Source organism: Toxoplasma gondii, chromosome IX (assembly GCF_000006565.2).
Source record: "Toxoplasma gondii ME49 chromosome IX, whole genome shotgun sequence".
NCBI lineage: Eukaryota > Apicomplexa > Conoidasida > Eucoccidiorida > Sarcocystidae > Toxoplasma > Toxoplasma gondii.
Window position 1 is genome coordinate 2,184,223 of NC_031477.1, and position 22,514 is coordinate 2,206,736.

The 22,514-nt window shown below is 54.0% G+C and overlaps 2 protein-coding genes across 2 annotated transcripts; both read right to left on the minus strand.

Annotated features, from left to right (window-relative positions):
* Positions 1–139: 139 nt before the first annotated feature.
* On the minus strand, positions 140–16,265 carry AP2IX3 (AP2 domain transcription factor AP2IX-3). The gene is made up of 7 exons (XM_018781369.1): positions 11,003–16,265; positions 10,386–10,497; positions 6,343–9,807; positions 4,426–5,807; positions 2,279–3,871; positions 1,799–1,885; positions 140–1,395 (listed from the first exon to the last, which is right to left on the minus strand). Exons 1-7 carry the CDS (start codon positions 13,166–13,168, stop codon positions 913–915), a joined length of 9,288 nt encoding a protein of 3,095 aa, XP_018636332.1. The 5' UTR covers positions 13,169–16,265; the 3' UTR covers positions 140–912.
* Positions 14,255–22,479, minus strand: TGME49_264472 (hypothetical protein). The gene is made up of 4 exons (XM_018781368.1): positions 21,747–22,479; positions 21,014–21,064; positions 19,140–20,102; positions 14,255–18,475 (listed from the first exon to the last, which is right to left on the minus strand). The coding sequence occupies exons 1-4, from the start codon at positions 21,959–21,961 to the stop codon at positions 17,773–17,775; spliced, it is 1,932 nt and encodes a 643-aa protein (XP_018636333.1). The 5' UTR covers positions 21,962–22,479; the 3' UTR covers positions 14,255–17,772.
* Between the last annotated feature and the right edge of the window lie 35 nt (positions 22,480–22,514).

The following is a 22,514-nucleotide window of genomic DNA, read 5'->3' on the forward strand; positions in this document are numbered from 1 at the left end:
GTTTTACCGAATCCCGAAAGCGTACAGCTCAGCAAATACTGTGATTCACTTATTGTTAATTTTCCAGTACCAGGCAAAGATAATGCAGCATGTAATTCCATTCAAAAAAATCAAGAGAGCCTTCACGCTATTGAAGGTACCGCATATGGTATTGGAGAAAGGAGCCGCCCTTAAGCAGCATCATAGATCTCTTCATAAAGCAGCCGCACCTCGGCCTCGTTCCTTCACCAACAACCGACGCTGAGATCTGTGTGACATTTCTCCTTTCCCACCTTCATAAACTTAGTCCTGGAATGTGAAAATTCTCGCTTTCCAAGTTCGATCGTTACCGCAGCCTTGCAGTCAACAACATTTTTGAGCTGCATTATCCCCACATATTTGCGTGCGATCGACATAAAACCCCCAACCAGAATGAAGATAGTATCTGATATGGAGAACACCACCCTTGACCTTTTCTGTGCTGGAGGGATTGCGACGATGCTGAATACGGGTGTGACGCTGATGTATTTCAACAAGCACTTCCGCTGGAATTCACCGGCATCCCGACTCGCCTGTGAGTGAAACGTAGCCTAATGCCAAGGCATAGTAAACGAGGGTCACTTGTGACACTGGTGACCGACTCCGGGTGTGTAAGTTAGGGTCCCTAATATAACTACGTTTCTGGTTTAAAAAGTCGCGGTTGCATACTCGGAAATTCAGCGAAGCCACAAAAGCCCCGAATGCAGCCACTATCAACGACAGTCACACTAAAAGGTCTGCCCGCGTTTCCGCAACAGAACGGCGTCGGTTGGCGTGCCCAATTCCTGTCTTTGTAGAGGACGACGAGATGTTTGCTCGGCCGGAAGTCTTGCTTTGAACCCAAATAGGAACTCGCGTTTGGTCTACTAGTGCCTCTACGACACCTGGGCGGAGCTACACTCCCTGTGCATCCAGTTCGTCTCCTAGAGCGGCAACGAGGCCGATCATGTGAGCTTGTTCCGTGACACCTAGCTGACTCGGGAGACTCATGGTTTTGATACAGTCAGCAAAAAGAAGGAGAAAAGACTCTAAGCCTTCGCAGCTGACGGCATTTTCCACGCGCCGAATGTGGTTCACTAGGTGTATCGAGTGTCTCCGGAAGACATCGGGAAGCAACAAGGGTGCCAGATTCGTCAAACATTTGTTCTTCAGATCGAGAAGCAAAAAGCGGACCGCCTGACGCTCCAGTGTCAGAAGCGGTTCCCCGGTCTTGTTTTCACACTCGGGACTCGAAGCTGAGCCGCATGCAACCCCATAGGGTACAGGAATCTCAGGGCTTCCTTTCCAGCTCGGTGGAAGCTCACCAGGCGAAGGTGGTGAGGCTACCTGTTGACCATCCTGTCGCCGAGTTGCGCTTTCAAAAGAAGCCAGACCAGCCTGAAAGCAAGCGAACCCCCAGAAGGAATGGAGAAGAAAGCACGCTTCCATGTGGACACAGAGTCGCTTGTATACACGCTTCTGGACACCTGTACCGACATGGAAAATTCTCTGTCTCAGCTTCTGTTCTGTCAGCCACACTGCGTCTAGCTTTGCATGTGTCTGTACAAACTTCGTTCTGTGTTTCTTTACTTCAGCCCTGTCTTCTCTCCTGTCATCTCTGTGCCTGAAGTTACATCGCGCCCTTTTTTTAGTTCTGAATAGCAACGACACTTGTCTGCTTCCATGTACCATCTTCTCATCGTTGCTCCCCCTGTCTCTAGAGAGCCGAAGCAGAGAAAGTCTAACGGCTTGTCATCCATGAGGAATGGTCATTACTCTCCTATTTGTCCTCCCACTGTACCTCTCTTTCACTCTGACGAGGAACGGCTGCTTCAGCATTTGGAGCTTTCGAAGGAAGGCGAAGATGGACTGCCTCCGGCGGCAGTGGCTGTACACCGAGCACAGCGAAGCAGAGACTACGATGAATAGGGCAAGCCAAGGAAGGATGCGTCAGGAGAACACAACTGAAGGGAAAGGTAACTAGCGAATAACAGAAGCAAGACGTGTGGTGACAGACGGAAGAGGTGATAACCGCCGTAAGAGGACCGCCAGGGAGAAAACAAACAGAAAGGAAGGCGCACAATCCTTCTATTTCTCCCTGTTTGCTCCGCTTTCCCCCGTACGCCACAGCCAATGACGAACATGCTCGTTTCTGCAGATCTCATGCGGTCGACGACTTTATATCAGACGCTTCTCTCTTCCCTGTCAACCAAGGGGCGAAAGGAAAGCAAACCCATTGACTGCTTCTTTTCATCTCATTGCATGCCTTCCGCTGTCTCACCCAAAAGGTTTGACGTCTGGTTGTCTCAGTTGCTTCTCGGTGTTCTCTCTCTCCAGTGGACTTGTTTCCTTCTCCTTGCTCTGTTCCTGACACCGTCCCTGCCTGGGGCAGGAAAGAAGGACTGCCTACTTCATTACCGAAGTGTCTAGCCATGCAAACAATGTCCCGGCGACACGGAGCTTTCTCGCCTTCGCCTTCTCTGGCAATCAAAGCGGTTGGAACTAGCTTTTCGTCTTGTCCTTCAGCTGTCTCATTGAGCGCCCCTGCTCTTCTTCTTAGTCGGATCCTGTCTGCTGACTCTTTCGGCTCTGTTGTGGACTCTGGCTCTTCTTTGAAGCCGCTACTTTTGCTTGGTCCTTCTTCATTTCCAAGTGCGCGGAGCCTGCCCTCCACGGCTCCCCCTTCTTCTTGGCCCCGCCGATCACCGCCATCACTTCCTTCCGACCTAGATTCCTCGTCTCTGGCGTTCCACATACGAACACCTCCATAATGCTTGCTAGGGTGGCAATTGGAAGAAAAAGGGATTTGAGGCGAAGTCTGGGGACTTCTTTCGAGGTTGTCAAATGGGGCTTCGGGGCCGGTTTGTTTCTCAGAGACACCGGCAGGTTTCTCGGCTTCTGTAGCTGAGGGGGAAGAAGACGAGAATGCGGCGCTACTGAGGCTTCCATGCTGCTGAGCTTGACGGCGAAGCGCCTGAACGACGTCTGAGTGCTGGTGGGGACTCAGTACCGTCTCATCGTCCCCTCGTTCTCTCCCGTGTTTCACCCTGTCTTCGGAACCCGTGGAGACCGGAGGGCTTCCCGTCTGTGGGCGTGGAGACTGAACATGCGCTCGCGGTTGCGTCGAGAGGCTCGGTGCCGCCGCTTCTGGAGAAGCCGAAGAGAGAGAATAGTGAAGGCGCGAAGACAGAAGCTGCTCAGCTGGCCCCTGGGTCCGAGCACCGTCTTGCTGGTGGAGGAAGGTTAGTCCAGGAGCGGTAGACGAATGAGAGACCGGGAGAGACGCTGGCGAGACGGAGAACGAGAGGGCAGAGGCGGGAGACGGCGTGCACGAGGTGGAAGGCGAGGACTTGGCACCGGAGCAGTGGAAGAAAGTAGGAGAGGAAGTGGAGGGAAGGAACGGAGGCGAGAGCGCAGAAGCGGAAGGCGCTTTGGGCGAGAGACCCACCTGGACGTTGTGGGCAGAATCGGAGCACGACAAAAGATGAAACGGTGGGGAGATAGAGGGAGGAAGAAAAGAAGCAGAGGATCCAGAAGGAGGCAGCAACGCAGAAGGAGCAGACGCATAGCCGTAAGGAGAAGCCATATAAGGAGAATGGGGGGAGAGGAAGGGAAGAGAAGCCCTCTGCGCCATCACCATTTGCTGCTGAAAGTACTGCTGCTCTTGCCGCAGTCGCTCCATTCTTCTTCGAGCATGGACTGCGAGACGCCGGGCTCCGAAAAATCCAAAATGACGAATGGGGTAGTACTCTGCTCTTCGTTTCCCCACACTCGAGTCGGTAAACGTGCATGCCCATCTCAGCTGCTTCTTGTCAAACCAAATCCCCGGGACTCGCTCCAGACGAGAGGCGTGGCGGATCAACACCCGGGATGGCTGAGGGCGGGAAGAACCCCAAACGAACAACAGACAGCAGGACAAGACTCCAAATAGGCGGAGACGAAAAAGAACAGCAATAAACGGAAAAAGCGAGGCAGTGTAAGAGAAGGGAGGAGCAACGGAACATGAGCAGCATAGCAGAAGGTGAACTAGACAGATGAGGACGAAACAAACAGTCTCAGAACAACTGACACACATATCTGTATAGATGCATTTGTAATTACGTTGATGGATCTTTTTTGCGAAGCCTCCCATGTGAGTGTGAGTGCGCCGACTTGCGCGTGCATGTGCACAGACACAGACACGACTCTGCATACACACTGCCGCTACGCAGCTATATATGTAGGCCTATGGATGCGAACATCTGCAAGGTTGCCGGTTCGAGCCTGTAGGACTGGAATTTGGTTTCGGGGGCTAACTTGAATGCGACTGAGGCCACTCTCAGAAATGCAAGCCCTGCCGTATGGTGTGGAGAGAGAACGGCCTCGGATGAAGTATACATTTTTCTGCTCCTATTCGTTCTGGCTACAAGAAACACCACGGACTCTCACCTCTTGAGAAAGCCGCTTGTCTGCTTCGTCATCAAACATATCTTCGTCAAGGACGGTGTCGTCGTCATCTTCTGGGGCTGACGAAGACAGCATTTTCCCGGCGTCTTCGTCGCCTTCTGGACGGGTCCGTCCGCCCTCATTTTCTCCCTCATCGTTGTCTTCTTTCTCTCCCTCTGCCTCGTCTTCTTCTTCCCGTCTTTCTCCTTTTTCCTCGGGAGGAAAGACCTGCTGCCCTTCTTCTTGTTCTCCGCTTGCCGTCGTCTCAGCCGACTCATAGGCCTCGCCACCTTGGGAAGGAGCATCTTCTTCTTTCGATTTTTCCGGGTCTTCTCCGTTGCGGCTCTGCAGCCTTCCGCCACTCATGTCTGCGCTGCCGATCTCTTGTATCTGTCTCTCTTCGATTTCTTCTGTTTCTTCTTCTCCTTCCGCTTCGAGTCCCTCCAGACACTCACACTGAGAGGCTGTGGAATTACATGCGTTATCTCCTGCACCCGTTTGCTCTCCCATTTCTCTATCATGACAAAACGCTCTATGCTCAGAAGGTGCGGGGACGGAACTCGCTGGTGGAACATGATCCTCATGTCTTGCTTCGGCCTCGTTCCTGGCTGCGTGTTCGCCTCGCAGCCGTTCTGTCTCCGTCTCTCTCTCTTCGTCGCGAATAAACCATGTGTCTCCCTCTCGTTCGAGTTGCCCTTCTTCCTTCTTCATCTCGCGATCGGAGTCTCCGGCGTCTCTTTCTTTGTCCCCAACCTCATTTCTGTCCTCCTTCTCGCCCGCGGTTCCTCTGCCTTCTTCATCCCGCCTCTCCTCTGCGCGAGTCCGCCACCCTACCGCGCTTCTGTGTCCGCCCACGGACGCGTCAGCTAGAGAAGACCGCGTCCCCCCGTCGTTAGCTTGGCACCTGAGATGTAGAAAAGAATCGGCAGAGAGAGAAGAGAGAGGTGGAGAGCAGGTAGCAGGCGAAGCAGAGGGCGGACAGTAGGAATACGAAGGATACGGACCGTAGGCCGACGAGGGAGACGCGCTAGCCGCTTGTGGAGGAGGGGCAGGAGACAGAGAGGGAAGGGGACCCGAGTAGTATGGCAAGCAGGTAGAGGGTGAAGAGTGAGACGGAGAAGGCGAAGCTGTAAAAGCCTGAGGAACCAGAGAGGGCCGGGCTGCTGGTTGATTTCCAAGAAGGGAGGCGTGGAACAGCGAGAAGGACGAAGACAAGGAACAGGGATACAACCTAGACGGAGACATCAACGCGTGAGGTAAAAGCTGTTGCTGAAGCTGAGCCTGCTGCTGCGCATGCGCCACCGCAAAGCGACTGCTTCGGGGCACGTGGTTCGCTTGTCGGGCCTGAATGGCTAGCCGGCGGGCTTGATCGTAGCCGTATTTTCCTGCATGCGACACAGTCGGGGACAAGAGCGAGTCGATGCTTCTCAGGAAGGATACCTGCTTCTACAGCATACCTTCGTTTCCCAATAGCACATCTCATACGTTCTGGCAGCAACAGAGTAAATGAATGTAGGAGTTGATCCAGCTTCACCAGCAATAGAATAACTTAAAGCAAAGTGGATTGTCAATTGTCGTTGGAACGGCAAGGAATACTGTCGTAGTTGAGTTGAAACTCCTTCTCGAGGAAAAACCCCTTTTGTGTCCATGTCTGCAGATTTAACAGCTCCTGAAAAAGTTGTAGTAATAAAATAATAAATTCGTGGACAATGGCCTCCAAAAGAGAATAAGATAATGCAGAAAGTCGCGAAACAGAGGCCCCACTCAGATCAGAGTGAATAGCCAGTGGGAGAACGAGCGATTGCTCAGAGCTGAAGAGCAGTCGAACGAGGCGGTGAGGAGCGAAACAAAGCGAAGACACAGGTCGAGAAGAAGGAGAATAGATGTCGGACAAGGGCAGGAGACGGTCTTGACTCTTACCTACTGGGAAATATTTTGCTTTCCTTTGTCCTGTAGTGTCGTACCATGTCGCTTTCCACCTTAGAGAATGTTTGTCGAAGTGGATTCCTGTCGTGTGAGGCAAGACGCCCAGTGCTGGGGTGCCAGACGGGCCTTCAGCAGGCCCCGATGTGTTTCCTCCCACCGCCAGGCGATCGCCGACGGGAGCCGCTGAGACGTCAAGAGGGACGCACCGCGGCGGGGAAGATGCGAGTTGAGAAGAGGACGGCAAGAGCGAGGAGAGAGACCCCGAAGCGAGGCCAGGAGAAGGCAAAGGTGAGGGACAAGCAGAGGACGAAGGGAGAGAGGAAGGAGGCAGAGAAGAAGAAGAGAGAGAAGAAGGAGGAAATGAGCCAGAAGGGAGCGAAGAAGAAGGAGGAAGGCGGCAAAGAGGAGGAGACGACTGCACAAGAGACGCAGGGAGAAGGGAAGGCACACCCGAGGGAGAAGGAGGAGAATAGAGAGAAGCAGAAGTGGAGACAGGCGGAGACGAAGAGGAGGTCGAAGAGAAGGACGAAGACAACGAAGAGGAAGTCGACCCAGAGTAAGGACTATCTTCACTCCCAGACCCCGCTGGGCATGTGATCTGGGAGTGAGGGGGAAACGTCTGTGTGAATAGTGTACCTCGACATCGGAACGCAGAAGAGGGGGGAAGTCCCGCCCGCGAGCGTTCAGACAAAGAATACACACAAGGTGAAGTTGTTGTTCCAGGCGAACCTTGAACAGACGAAGGGCATGCAGCATACAAGAGACCATTCGCATTCTGGAGCTGCGCCTCAGGGCAGAGAGAAGCAGAGGGCACAGACACAGGAGGAGAAGCGTTCGCCGGGCAGGGAGCAGACGGCGAAGCTGCAGGACAACCCCCGAAGGCGGAAGAGGGGAGGGAACTGTGTTGCATTGACAGGTGATGGGGGGAAGAAGGCGAAGCAGAAGCCAAGTGAACTTGACAAGGCGTCCCCAGCCAGGCAGGCGCTGTGATTCTGTCTCGCGCTGCAAGGAAGCAAGTGAACTGTCCATCTCTCTCATCCAGGTGGCGAGCCGCGTTTTCTCCGTCCCCTGCGAAGCCAAGGGGGCCCGCGTGCAAGCTCGCACCCTGAACAGGCGCCCCGGACTTGCGAGCTTCGGTTTCCAACTGGGTCGACGACACACCAGAGGACTCGGCAGAGAGTCCAGACGAGGACGGAGCAGACGGCGACGAACAGGGAATCACCCGAGACGCGCCGGATCCTCCTGTCGCTCCAAGAAAGGCAGGAGGCGCTCCGGTCGCGAAAAGACAGCTCCCTCCGGGGTGCGGAGAGACGGAGGACGACGAAGGACTCCTTGACGGCAAAGGCGCGGATGCAGACGCATGTGCGTAAAGATGGAGACAGAGACGTCCGCTTGCGGATCCGGCCTTATCTCCCTGTCGAGACTGTTCTTCGCTTTCTTCACCTGCCATCGCCTCCTTCCCTGAACTGGAGCACTCGATGCTTCCACCCCTTTCCTTGTCTCCAGTTTGTTCTCCTCCCTCTGCTAGGCTCTGTAGTCGGGGCTCGCCTGCTTCACCGAGATGGCAAGTGGCAGAAGACACTCGCAGACGCTTGGACCGTCTGCTTCGGAGAGTGAAAGGGACCCCCAGAGTTTCCTGTCGCACACACCGTGGATCGCTTTCGCGGTCCTCCGCTGCGGTCTCGCTGCCGCAAGCTGGTCTTCTCTTCCCTCGTTCCTCGCCTGGACTAGGATGCATGCCATCGCAACTCTGGCCCTGGGCACGAGAGGGAGAGGAGCAGCTCTGGAAAGAAGTGCAGAACGACAGAGGGTCGGAGGCGTCTTCCCATGCTCGTGGAAGGTTTTCGTTTCGCCCATCTGCGGCTCCGCAATCGAGACCTTTTACTCTGTTCCCAACTGGCCACTGCGAAGCGGCGGGGAGGGAAGAATGATTCGTGACTGAAGGCGACTCAGGGGAAGAGCGCGCGTCGCCCTGTGCCCCTTCTTCGCGTTCTTTGGCCCAGAAGAAGGCTTCGCTTTTGGTGCGTTCGCGAGCCTCTGCTGTATCTGGAAATTCCGCTGCTCTCTTTCGGCACCCTGCGACCAGGCAGTGCGGGCCCCGCGCGCCTTCACCTCTTGCTTTCTCGTCCGGAAATGCTCGGGCGCGAGTCTCCATGCTGACTTCGTTTTGCCCCTCCTCCGGCTGCGTTTTTACGAATAAAACGCGGCTGATGCACGACGCTAGGTCATGCGAAGAAGACAAAGATCCGAGACGTGACTTGTCGTCTTCCTCTCGTTTGGCAAGGGTGCTTGAATGCTGCGAGGGCCCATCTCCGAGGCCTTTTTGTTCGCTTAGAAACGCCTTTCGGGTGTCTTCTCGCTCACCCGCCGCGGGAAGGTCGGAGTAGAACCCCCCCGTGTCTGTCGGCCGAGAGGGTTTACTTGCCTCTTCTCCACTCTCGCCTTCTTCACCTCTTTTTCCCTCCCTAACGGCACCGACACATAGACCTTCCGAGTCTCCTGTCTCCTCGCCTGTCCCCCTGGGGCTGCCGCACTCGCTTTGCTCAAGGCTGACCTCTGGCAAAGGCGTGGCTTCACACGCCGTCAGTCCTCCCTCGTTTCTGTCCTTTCTCCCTTGTCGCAAGGTTTGTTCTGCAGCGAGTGCCTCCTGGCAAGCTGCGTGCACGCCAGCCTCTCCACGTCGAGCCTCGTCGGGACCCGATATCAGGTGGGGACCGAGAGCTTCGCCGACTTGCGGGCCGCTGGCTGTCGGCTGGGGACCTTCCCCACGCGCGTCTCCTTCGCGGGCGAAAGACTGGACGCCCTCCCCGGGGGGCAGGGCAGAAGGGAGCGACACGGGAAAGGGAGAGGCAGGCACCGGGTGGCAAGGAAACTGGGGAGAGTCAGGCGAGAGAGACTGGAGGGGAGGAAAAGCGTAGCCGTTCCGGAGGGTCCGAAGTGCTGCTGGGGCTAGGGGGAAAAGAGACTGTGGTTCGCCGGGAGCTCCAGAAGAACCCGGCAAGGCTCCAGAGTCACTGACGAGTCGAAAGGGGCCTTCTCGATGCGAAGAAGCAGATCCCGGCACGGAGTCTGTTGCGGCCCGGTTCTCGCCGGCGCTCCTCAGCTCCGCAGAGCCTCCAGCTGAGGCCTGCGTGGAATCTTGCGAAGGTGCCACACTGATCGGATTGTGCATGTTGTCAAGGAACGGCGGAAACCCCGACTGCGGTCCAGTGCCCACTGAGGGGTGGCGGGGTGGCGGGACGCCCGCCAGGGACACCAACGGAGACATCGCTAGTTGGGCTCCAAGGCAGCCGGAGAAGTCTGTCGGATGCTGAGACAGCGGGCACATAGGCACCGGAGACGAAAGTGCGGACGGGGGCGGCAGCGAGGGAAAGCCAGCGACGGAGAGAGGAAGCGGCGAAGGCGCCGGACCTGAGGGGGCGACTCCTGCAGATCCAGCTACTGCTGCGGCCCGCATGGCTGAAGGGAGAAAGCATGAATTCCAAGTTGCTTAAAAACTGACGTAAAGACAAGGCGTCGGGAGATAGAGGTGGAGGTCTAGACACAAGGGAAATGAAAAAAACGACCTGGACAGAAGATGCAGGAGAAAGCAAGGAAAGGCCTCGCAAGACATGACAGTGGGAGAAACGGGAAACCAGGTCTGGAGAGGGACTGCTCGAGTTGAGGACCAAAAGGAGCAAAGCGATATTTGACCGAATGCAAGAGAGACAGCAAGAAGGAGGACAGCGACAAAGTGGCACCTGCCCCTCAAGAGCAGTCGCTGCACCGACACGGGCCGTCCACTTCCCATATATAGTGGACAGTGCTGTGTTATAGACAGCTACGCGTTCCGCCAGACCAGCGAAGAAGGCGACCGAGAAGGCAGAATGGATAAACGGAGACTCGTGAGAGAAGCCGAGTGCACGCATAGAGGAGAGAAAACGAAAGAAGGATGAGCACGAGTCGCCCAAAGTGTGGAAAGAGAACACCTGACGAGAAGAAGGAGCGCGCGTGATAGACTCAGAACTTGTCAATGGGAGAGACATAAAATGTCTTACCGTGCTTGAAGTGCACAGCCAAGCGGTACCCTTCCGCGAGGCCAAAAATCTTGACCGGGAAATACTTCGCCACTCGCCTGCCATGCTGTGCCCAGCCAACAGACCACCGAAGCTAGGAGAGAGGGCGGAAGGAAGCGAAAGAAAACAAGTGAAAATGAGGGAGAGAGGCAGGTGGAACCTTCCCGTCTACACCGCATACGCTTCATCACTTTTTCGTAGCTGCCATCCGACACCTCAAAGTGGTAGTGTGGTATGAAAATGGATACACGTGGGCAGGCTCTTTCAGCCTCCCTTGAATTGCTTCCACCCGCTGTTTGATTCAGACTAGAGAAATACGCAGTGTCACTATCGAAGACGCCTTATATTACGCAGTACTCGAAAAGTATCCCCCCAAACTCCGGTCACATCGCATGTGCATACATGTCTGTGATAAAAATATGCATTTCTATTGATGCATATACATAAGCAGAAACACACACACACACACACTCGCAGCTAGATCGAGAACTCGATGGAACTGGAGAGAGAGCGTAGACCCACTTGGGTGTCACCTAGAGATCCTTCTGAACAAATCATTTGGAGGCCCCGCGACTACACCGGGTTTGCCTTCGTCCTACCTGGTGTTTGTCGAAGTAGATTCCCGAGACTTTCGGGTACGTGACGGCTTGGCGAATGAGTTCGTCGACGACTCTAGTCCGCTCTCGCTTGTAGAGGTCCTTTGAGGCTCCACTTCTTAAGAGGTCGAGTTGCTCCAGCATCAGGCGGCCGTCGGTCCCCTCGGAGTCGAAAAAGAGACCCGCGGCGGTTCGCACGCCCGCCGACGGCGGCAGGCCCTCGGCACCGCGCAACACCGATGCGGGGTAGTACCCAGCGAAGAGATTTCCTGTGTCTTCGTTTCGCACATGCACAGACTCAACGAGACTTCTGGGGGGTTCGCTGGCCACTGGGGGCAGCGCGTGGCTGCCAGCCTCGCCGCTGTCGACAAAGACGGAAGGGCCTCGAGAAAGAGAAGGCGGATCGGCGTTTGGAAGCTCCGGAGAAGACGGCTGCTCCACGCTCGAGGAAGAAGCTGCACCAGGTGGCGGCAAAAGCGAAGCCGAAAGGGTATCTTTCAACCTGAAACCCTGGCTTGGAGGCGCGTCGAGAGGCGGCACAGGAAACGCAGTGTTTGCGGATGAAACGAGAGACGTAGACGTATTGTCTTCTGCCGACGGCCCCTCCGCTTGCGGGGGGTGAGACGCTGCAGGCGGGAGAGGCGGTGGGGAAGAACCGGGAAGGAGACACTTGGCAGAGACAGCGGAGCCAGATAAAGGATGAGGAAGGAGAGGCGCGGACGAAGAGGAAGATGAAAGACGTGCTTCCCGATTCTGGGGACAAGCCGCCTGTTCGCCTGAGTCGTCAGCAGGAGGCGAAAGACCCGGAGCCTGGAGGTGGCCAGAGGGCGACGACTCCGAAGAAGGAAGCGGCAGAACTGCAGATGGACCTTGAGTGGAGAAATCTGGAGAAAGACAGGCAGCAAGGGCATTCGAGGGCCCCGGGATGGATCCGGCGGCCTCTGACCCATCGTCCGGACTCGTGTCTTTCTCCGATGCATGCGCGGGCGAATCGGTCGACAGGGAGTGGTGAAAGAGAGGCGAAAAAGAAGGGGATTGACTGAGGGGAAAGAGAGACGGAGAATACGGCGAAGCAGACAAGGAGACGTGGCGAGACGGTAGGTCTCTCGTGGACAGCAGGGGGAAAGGGACAGAAGAAAACGAAAGAGGAGACGGAGCGTCAACATACGCGCCGTACAGAGACGGGGCCTGCTGTGGAGATGGCTGGTCGTCCTGGGTGCGGTCTGCGGCCGGCCTCGCGTAGTGACAAAAAGCGGGATTGGAGGAAGACGCGACAGAAGACACGTGAAGGGGAGGCTCTTGGCCGTCAACGCCAGAGGCACATGCAACATAGCCACTGGACGAATCGACGTAACCAGAAGAAGAACGGGTTAGGCCACTTGGTGCTGACTCAAGAGGAAGCTCATAGTTTGAACAAGCTGACGAAGTCGAGGGATCGCCGTCCTTGCCAACCGAGCTGAGCTGGCGGGGGGATAGGCGCCGTCCTCCCATCGCGAGCAGAATCCTTTCTTGGTCCTCGCGATTCAGTCCAGAGCCAGGGAGCGATGGTAAGGAGCAGGCGAATGGGCTGCGCGATGCGGAGTGTGAGGGAGAATGTGGAACAGCGTTCACACTCTCTCGGGAACCACGAGTGCCCCCGTTTTCACTAGGATCTGAAACCTTCTCATCATTGCCCTCTTCCACACGGTTGCCCCGCTGCTCATCGTCGTCTCTCTCTCGTTTTCGTCTCTCTGGTTTTTCTTCTTCTCGCCCATCTCCGCCGTTTCGGCCTCCACGAACAGCGTCTCCGCATCCCTCGGTGACCTCCCAGTCCGCTGCGAAGGCAACTCGCTGCGTGACATGGGAGGGAGAGAGAGCCAGCGCGGGTCGAGGAAAGGCGCTGACCGCGCTCGAGTGGTTAGGCGCCAGCGAAGCGTCGCTTGCTTCTGATTCCTCGTTTTCAAGGCATCTTCGACCCAAGAGACTCTGGTCACTGACAGAAGCAACCTCGCGACAAAAGCTCTCATCAAGGACTCTGGAATCTTGCACTCTTCTTCCGTCGCCTGTCCAGAGCTGCTCCGGCACTCTCCACAGATGCATGGGTGGACCTTGGCAGGTGGAGGGCAAGGAAGGAGCGGGAGGAAGAGCAGACGAGCACGGCGACAGAGAAGGGGACGAGGGAAGTATCATTGCGTTTGCAGCTGTGTGGCGTGCCTACTCGGATTTGCAGTGAACCGCCTTTCAGGACGAGACAAAGAAGCAGACGCCGCAGTCAAGCTCACTGTTGGATCTGGACTCTGCTTGTTGTCAAGGGGCTCTCTGGCTTCCGCCTTCCAGAGGCGCTCTAGGACGTGAAGCCGAAGAGCGCTTCCTCCAACTCACACAGAGAGCGGAAACTATAGAGACCACTGCTTTTGCTCTTTCTCCTCCTGATCTCTGTCTTTGCGAGAGGACTGTCACGTGTGGGATACTCTCGCGTCCTCTGTGCTCAGCAGTTTCAGCCGCTTTACTGGCAGGCGCAACGGTGGGTATCTGTCGACAAATGCCTAGGCTGTGCAGGCACAAAATAACTGCATCGATTCAAATTGGTCTGCAAGCGTGGCCGCCAAAACATCGCATGCACATGACTTCTGAGAAACGAAAATGCAATACCTCTGTCCTCGTGCGAATTCTGGGTTCAGGCCTCAGGAACTTGCCCAGGAACTCGATGGGCTCTGCCCAGATGTCAATGCAAACACAAAGGCGTGGAAACCCAACCTTTGATCAGAGGAAACACCCATGTGAGAAGGACAGCACAGACTTGTTCCAGAAATCATTTTCTGTTCTCCACAGCGAGACACAACGATTTCGCGCGACTCATTCCTCAAAGATTGCCATCCATATCGTGAACCGCTTTCAGGTCCCCCCAACTGCCCCTCCATCTGACTTCTTGCGGAGGCTTCCGCGCTCGGACTTACATTTGGTGGAAATACAGACGTTTTTCGGAGCACCAGGAACAATCAGAGGAAGCAGAGACAAACGAAGAGAACGGACCTTTAATAGAGCATACAGATACGTCTGTGTAGACGATTTGCCGAAACATGACGCAGAGCGAGGCGTACCCGTTGGCAAGCCACCATAGGTCACGGCGACACTTTGTTTAGAGCACAGTTTCATCGATACCGAGTAGCATCTGAAGTTGTACAGAAAAGTTTCTTCGCCGGAGACGTAGATAAAATGACGGCTTGCGAGAAGCCACACTAAATATATATATATATATATATATATATATATATATATGCGTTTAGGGTTTCAGATCCAGCTCGAGGATTTGCGTAACTTTCAAAATCGGGTATATAGCTGAAGAGGTCTACGCCGTCATGCTCAACAGACGGAGATCGGCGACGCTAACTGGAAAAGCGAGACGGAAATTATGTAGCGCTGGACTTGTCTCAGAGAGAAGGATGAGCAGGCGAAGAGGCACAGCGGCGAGGTTGAGACGGGTAAAGCCAAACAAGTGAACCCATTATTTCTCCTGGAGAATCGACTCAAAACCGCTTTCTTGGCTCGTTAAAGAGCGCCCTGCAGCTTCTTGGCGCAAGGCTGGGGATTCACGTTTTCCGGAACACCTTTGTGTGCACTGAACTGCATTTCCCGTTGCGCCTCCGAGAAGGGAGGCACTCGCTTGAAAAAAAGGGGTTGACAGGTCACTTGAGCAAAATGCGGAGTTTCTTGCGACTTCAGCCTTCAGAGAGACTGTGTTGTAGCGACTCAGTTTCAGTCTACTTGGTACGACAGATCTACCTGCGACATTCTCCGTCGCTCTGGTCCTCACTCCGATTCTGTTATCCGTACCGACTGGGCTCTGCTGGCGGCATGTTTCGCGAACAGAACCTGCCAAATCTGTTAGGGGCGGTTCTCTCAACTGTGGAACTATCGTCGCTATTTCTCGCCCACAAGCGCCTCCAGTCGGGCTTCCTGCTGAGACTTGAAAAATGATGGGAAGCTCAACGCCCACTCCTTTTGCCAAGCCTTTCCCTTCAACTGTCAAGTTTTCGCACTCGGCGGCGGTCAAAAGGGTGTGTCTCCCCAAATAAAACTGCAACTACCCCGCCAGATCCCTTTGGTCGACGGAGACATGTGCTTTCGGTGAACCGTTTTCTCTGAGGCACTTTTGATGAATCGCAAACCTGAGGCAAACCCGTCTCAGCGACATCCCGCGGCGCGCGGCAAGGTCGATCCCTTCACAGCTGCACGCAGGTGACCTGCGTGAGCGGAGACGCTGCGCCGCTTTGAGCTTTCCTCGATCCATGTAAGGCGCCTTCTTCAGGTTTCCTTCCCCATTCACCGTCCAGAAGTTTGGTACGTGTTAGGGAAGGGCTCTAAGTCTCGCCGGAACAGGAAGAGCCGGTACAGAGCGCAGAAACGGGAAGAAGGCTGCCCAAGACAACGGGCACATATCGGCAGTCTAACGGTCCTTTCTCGCCGGCTGGTCGTCTCGAAAATATCCGAGCGCAGAGACGAAAAAAGACCCAGCCAGATGACGCAAAGAAGAGACGTGCTTCTAGGAGCACCAAACGATGCACTAACTCATTTCTGGCGCGCGCATCTCGTGGATCTCAGGATTCCTTCCAGACTTTCCCTCGGTGCTCGCCCCATTGCGCCCCTCCTTGTCCCACAATATTCTGTGGAAACTGTACGGGCTTACTCCTGCTGCGTCTGTTTGCATCCACACACCTCAGTGAACGACCTCAGCTCGGGGGCCCCGCCACAGTGGCGTCTGCACGTCATCGCCGAGCGAGGCGGGTCCGGGAAGGTGACCTCGCGGAAACGAAGGCGGGAATATCGCGCGTAGTGCTTCATTTTCCAGAGGGCAGACTTTCGAGATAGAACGATTCTTGTTCACATCCTTGCGAAAGCTCAGCTGGTTCGAAAGGTCCCAAGGCGCCGCCCCAACTGTTGTGTAACCCCACCTATTTGACACGACACTCGCATCCACACCAAGAGCTAGTCGGTCGTCAGGAACGGCAGTTCTAGCTGAAAGGGAAACTCACTCCATCCCCGCAGAAGAATGGCAGATCTTCTCACAATCGTACAAACCTGAGGGCGTCCAGTGCGTGCGTTTCTAAGCACAAAGCATCCCGTGTGAACACGGGATGTAGAGAGGAGCTACGAAGGCGGGTCACGGCTTCACAACCACACAGATTCCGAGAGTATTCCGAGAATTGGGGGAAAACGAGAGAGACGATGTGACGGTCACAGGGATAGAACGTTCGGAAGATTGGTTCATACGAATGTTGGAATGAACTACAATGAAGAGCGAAAGTAAGCGACGCTTCTCGTCGAGACTGTCGCCTCTATAGACGTGCACGACTCACCGACGGGCGTCGCATAGAGCGAACAGATGCGCTTTGTTGCATTCGCGCCCATTCAAAAGAACACGATTGTCTCTTATGGTAAGCAGTGAGTATCTCCATTCGGTCGCTAACGAAGTCGAACTTTCGATGGGCATGCCACAACTCTGTCGATTACCGCTGCTTGCATGTCTTTTACGCGCACTGGTCTGCCCACTTTGTTGCCGTTTCGATTCCCGGACAGAGGGAGAGGGACCCGATCTTCCTACTCATTAATCGTTGACTCCTTTGCCGCAGATGGCTTCCAGGAAATTGCCAATAGAGCTTTTTCTGTATCGATTTAACGTGCGGCAGCTCCTGTCGAGTAGCTGCTGCATCTGTGGGCGCTGTCACAGGGTGCCGAATTTTGCGGAGTCCGTTAGCTGGAGTCGATTCCTGCCATTTCCATATTTTCTCTCCGCCCAACACTGTGCTTTTCCCCAACCCGATTCTCGACCCTGACCACCCAGTAGAAGGAAGATGGCAGAGACAACACAGTTGAAGATATAGAACGCCTCAGACTTCCCTTCCTCGGTGGAGAAATGAAGCACACGCCGCTAAGAAGTTTTTCTGTAATGAGTGCGAGTCTTCTCTACGGCGATCAGAGATCGATGAATGCACTAAGTCATTTGTGCCAACAGGGTCGCAGACTACCCTGATGATCTTTGTTACTTTCTCCTCAGAGCGTGGTTTTCGTAGATCGTCGGGATTTCGACACGCGTGCGTAACACCCGAGGCGCCACGTATAGCGGTGATCTGTGCTACGAGGTGCAGAATTTCTTGGTAAAGTGAAATACCCTCGACACGGAAAGTACACGATGCGGCTGCCCGAAAGTCAGCATCATTCGTTTTCTCGCTCCTCTGTCACTTTTCGCAGGGTGAATGTCGAGAAAGGAGTCTCAGAGGTTCTACTAGATTAAACTCTGGCGACACAAAGAACACGAACAATGCCATTCAGTCTCCCGAGCGGTCGACTCAGTAGCGACAGGCATACACGGATATATGCGTATATGTGTGCACTCGAGGCTGCGGTGCCTGTATAATCGTAGCATCTTCTGAGATTCTTTAGTCGAGAGGAAAAGGGAAAAACGGAATGGTTGACATCAACCGGAGAAACGGACGGGTCGACGCGCGTGGCGCGGGCAGAACGAATCAGAACGACGATGGGAATAAAACTCTCGACTTGAAAAAAACCACTCGCACTACACAGCGTTTGTGAAGACAGAGGTTTTTGCCGCGTTTAGCTTTCTCCAGCTTCGTTAAAAATTTAAGTGATTGTGTCCTCATTCGTAATCCCCAACACTCTGTTCTTTCCTAACGTCTTTGCTGTGGCGGGTTCACGCCAATATGTCTCGACAGTTGCCCGATTTTCTCGGTTTCCGAGCAAACGACCAAATACCCGCGGAACGCGCGCGGTCTAATTTACACCTTCTTCCCCGTCTTTGCCTTCTTTTCGTCCGTCCTTGCTTTCGCCCTTTCGAACAGGAGTCGTCTTCTCTCTCGCCTTTTGACGCGTCGCGTCGCTCTCCTCGTTTTCTTGTTCCCGGCCTCTGCATCGCGGGGATCACAGAAAGACGTTGCGAGGCATGTCCTGAGAAATGACTGCCACCCTCTGTCTCCCGGCCTTTCGATTCCTTCTCCCGCGCCTTCCCCGTCCCTCCCTTCCTCCCCTTTGCTCGACGCTTCTCTCACGCGCTGTGCTTCTGTGGTCCTCGCCTCCACACCTTCCTCGACAAAATCCGCAGACGAAGAAACACACTGGACCTCTTTGTTGTTTTTCACTTCCTGCAATGCAGCACGACGGCGCAGCAAGCCGAGCCCCGCGGCAGAGGCGCCTGTCGAGTCCGGTCGAGGCAGAAAAAACGGGAAGGATGCAGAAGGGGAGTACCAAGACGAGGACAGCGACAGAAGCGACACTATGGATCTCCGCAGGCGATACGGAACTGCGCTTGCGTCGGACATAGAGGTGGACGTCGTTGAGAGAGAGACACCGGGAGGAGAAGGCAACGGCGAAGAAGACGGCGGGGAATAAAAAAGGGAGACAGGAGAACCACAGGACTCCGAAGGATTGAGAACGGCAAACGCCGCGACGCTGGGGAGGCCGATAATGTCGCAGAGGGCAGTGCTGAGATGTACAAAAAAGGGAAAAGAGATAGACATCGGCATAAAACAATGAGAAAATGCCCAAGGTAAAACGGCAGAACTTGCTTGCCGAAAGAGAGAAGAAAAAACATAGGAAAACGGGATAGAAACAATCTTCTTTAAAGAGAAATCGTGACGACAGACCCAAAGAGTTGGGGAGATGAATGAAAGAAGCACACAAAAACAGGAGAGAGACGAGAAGAAAGAATGACAAATAACCCACACTGAAAGTCCCAGCTTGGACGAGACAAACCGGAACACTGAAGAAAAGGAGTTTCCATCCTCCAACGCCCTGCCTGTGAATATCAGGCGTAACACTGATGAAGGATGGGCATGCGAGAACGGAGAAGACGCAAACTTTAAACTCCGCCATTGACAGAAGAGCCGAAGAAAAACCACAAGGAGACAAGAAGACCTACGCGTCAAACATTAATAGACAGCTGCAAGTGAATCCATACTTGCACGAAGAAGCAAATCGTTTCTGTATATCGTTACGCATCTCCACAACTTCCCATGTACAGAAGTCGACCTTGACGGACAGTTTGCTCAGTCTGATGCAGCATGTAATTCTCTCGTTTCCGGCTCATTTTAGGCGTTGACGAACACTACGAGAAATACTCACGATCCGGCTTCCCTCTAACTGTTACCTTTCACGCTTGAAGATGAGACAAGGGAGGCCTAGGAGAGCAGCCATGAGAGGAAGATGTTGAACGATGCGAGCTCCGAGTCCAGTGTTCACTATCCCAATGGCGCCGACGACACCGCTTCCACGCTCTGCACGCGTTTGTCGTCTTTCCTCGTTTTTTTCAACGTGAGAAGCAACTGCGTTCTGTCCAAGATCGGATGCTTGTGCATGCGTTCCTTCTGGTTTTTCGCTTCTCCTGAATGTGTCATCTGTCGTCGTTCTCGCTTCTCTCTCGTCTCCTGAGGTGACAGGTGAACTCTGTCTCTCTCGCACGCTCTCTCCTTGTGCTCCCTGTGTTTCTCTCGCGTCGAAAACACTCTCACTCTTCTCCTTTTGAGTCGGTTCCTTTTCGTCGATTCCTTGTGGCTGCATGTCCGCACACTGGCCTACGAGGTCTCTCGCTCCTGCACGTTCGCTCTCCCCTCCCTCGCTGTCGTTTAGCGCGCTACCTTCCTTTTCTTGCGTTTCCCCTCTGTTCCTTACGGGAAGGGCACCGGAAGGAGACGAAGAGAGAGTCGAGGAGACGGTTGAGGGAAGAAACGGAGACACAGAAGGTGAGGTTGAAGACGAGAAGCAAGATGCAGACGATGATGAAGAGGAGGAAGACGAGGCACCGGAGGGCGGAGACGATACAGAAGGTTCCGCAGCAGAGGACGAAGACGATACACCAGAGGACGAAGAAGAAGAGGCTGACGAAATCGATGAGAGAGAAGACGCAAAGGAAGCTCCAGAAGAAGCGGAAGAAGCAGAGGAAGAAGCAGAGGAAGAAGCGGGAGAAGAGAGAGGAGAGGAAGATGAGACAGACAGAAGGAAGGACTGAAACAGCCGACGCTGATGCGACTCAAGTGCTGTCGTCACGTCGTTCACACCACAAACGAGAAATGTCTTCAGAGACACATTCTCCTCTTTCGCTGTGGCTACGCACCTGAGAGACAACATTGAAGCATGCGCTCAAATCCGCACAGAAAGTGAGCTTCTCCAACTCACCGCATCCGCAACAACATCTCGCTTTTCGCCTCAACTTACGCGACGCTGTCTGTATATGTTTATATGCATGCATGGATGCATGGATGGATGCATGGATATGTCGGGAAATGGAGAAGTACGCGCATCGCGAAAGAAGGAGCAAGCGCTTCGATGGATAGGACAGACATTTTTACAAGGCAGGAGCCAGCGACAGTTCACATAAAATAGCAGAACGGCGCCGACGCCCTTCAACCCAGAAAACGACCAGAGTTCAGTCGCGCATCCCTCTCACACCCTCTGGACTGCCTGGCAGGCCTACCAATGTCCACACATGTACACATAAACATATATATATATATACATATATATACATATATATACACTTATATATACATATTAACATATTAGTATATGTATATGCACATATACGAATACAACGCTGCGGACGTATGTGTCTGTAAAAATATACACATGCATGTGGACTCCAAGCGAAGGTTTTGTTGGCAGGCTGAAGGGACATCGCAGACGCGAGTGTTGGCATGAAACTCGAAGCTGGACACCGCCAAAAAGAGACATGCGTGGATGGATTTCCACGGGTGCATGTACGGCTGCACAGAGGACGACGGCTGTGCCGAAGTGGAGAATCGTGGACCTGAGAGAAGTGAGTCCCAGGGGCGTTTTGCGCGCTCGTCTTTTCAGCGCGACATACTGCAACGACGAACCGCGAAGCGACAGAAGAGGGAGGAGAAGCACAGCTCAAAAAGAGAGGGTGTCGTAAGGGAGGGACGAGACGCTAATGGTTCACTGCCGATGTTTGCGGAGCATTGGACAAACAGAACGGGCAGACGCCCGGTGACTGCGAGGACGTACATCTGCAGCGCATGCAGCCAAGTGTTTTCTTGCTCGAACGTCAGCGCCGTCCTGCAGAAAAACGAAGGCGGAAAAGGGAAGACTCTGAGCTGGCAGCGAAGACAGGGAGCGAGCGCAAGAAAGAAAGTGGACCCTGTGGACCAGACCTGAACAGGGAAAGCGGAGGCGTCTGACGAAGGGAAGGAAACAGACAAAAAAAATAATCCGAGCGGACGTCTACAATGAGGATAACACAAAGAGCCGGTCAGAGTGCTGAAAAACCGAGAAGAACAGAACCGAGGGAAACAATGAAGAGACAGCAACGCAGACATCGATGGACAGATGAACGGAGATAGACACACGGACAGAAGAAGAAAAGAGATACACGTAAAGAATCGAGACAAGGAGACATACACCGAGATATATATATATATATAAACATATGTACAGAAATGTAAGTACAGAGAGGTGGACACAGAGAAATGCCTGCAGAGGTAGAGCTAAGGGGGGAGAAGTGAAGAGAGAGTAGTTAGCGAGAAGGAGCTGAAGAGGAACAGATTGTGGGATCGTTACAGAGAAACGGACAATCAGATAGAGACACAGAGAGATGCAGTCAGAGAGGCACAGAAAGAGAAGTGGAGAGAGCAACCGTGAGAAGATTGAAAGCTCCAGAGATGCAGTGAGACAAGAACCATGGAGGGAAGACACAGGTTGAAAGAAGAGAAAGTGAACAGAGGCAAGAGAGAAGACTCACCCGAAAGATTGAGTCTGGTAAGGAGAAGCGAGGGAAACTTTGACCCTACGATTCCGCTTGGCTTGTGCATCTGTCTGTCCAATGAGCTCGAGGGGACCTTGTCTCTTCCGTTTCTGTTTCGGCGCCTTTGTCTGCTCGATTCCCTTGCATGCAGAAGCCTTACCACCCCCTGAGTTCGCCTTCCTCTGGAGGTGAAACCCACCGGCGTTATCCATCTTGGGCGCTGGACACGATACAGGCCAGGCAGAGGGAAAGAACAGAGAACGAGAGAGAGAGATAGGCCAGCAAAGACGAGAAAAGACGACAAACGAAGAGATATGAAGAAGGAGCAGACGAAGAAGGCAGATCTGAAGGAAGCATTGAAGAAAAAGTTCCAAAGAGACCGAGGCGAGAAGGAGCAGAAGAAGAAAGAGACGACACAAAAGCGTTAGGAAGGAAGAGATAAGAAGAAACAGATCTAAAGGACAGTAAACAAGCAGGTCGAGGGAGAAGGATGAGCGTGAGGCAGTGAAGCAGACTGGTTTCTCCGTTGTCGACGAAACGCAGGGATTCGACAAGCAAATGGAAGGAGACAAAGGAAGAGAAAGAGAACGAAGCCTGAAGAATGCACACCTTCGTAAGAGACCTCGATGCGTTGGCTACGCCTGATGTTTCTATCGATTTCCCTTGATGCGTTCCACGATAGTTTCGCGTCTTGTCCACCGGAAAAAGCAGGCGCCAATCTCGAAAGCGGGAAGAGAAACTCATGAAGACGTTGTTCCTTTCAGC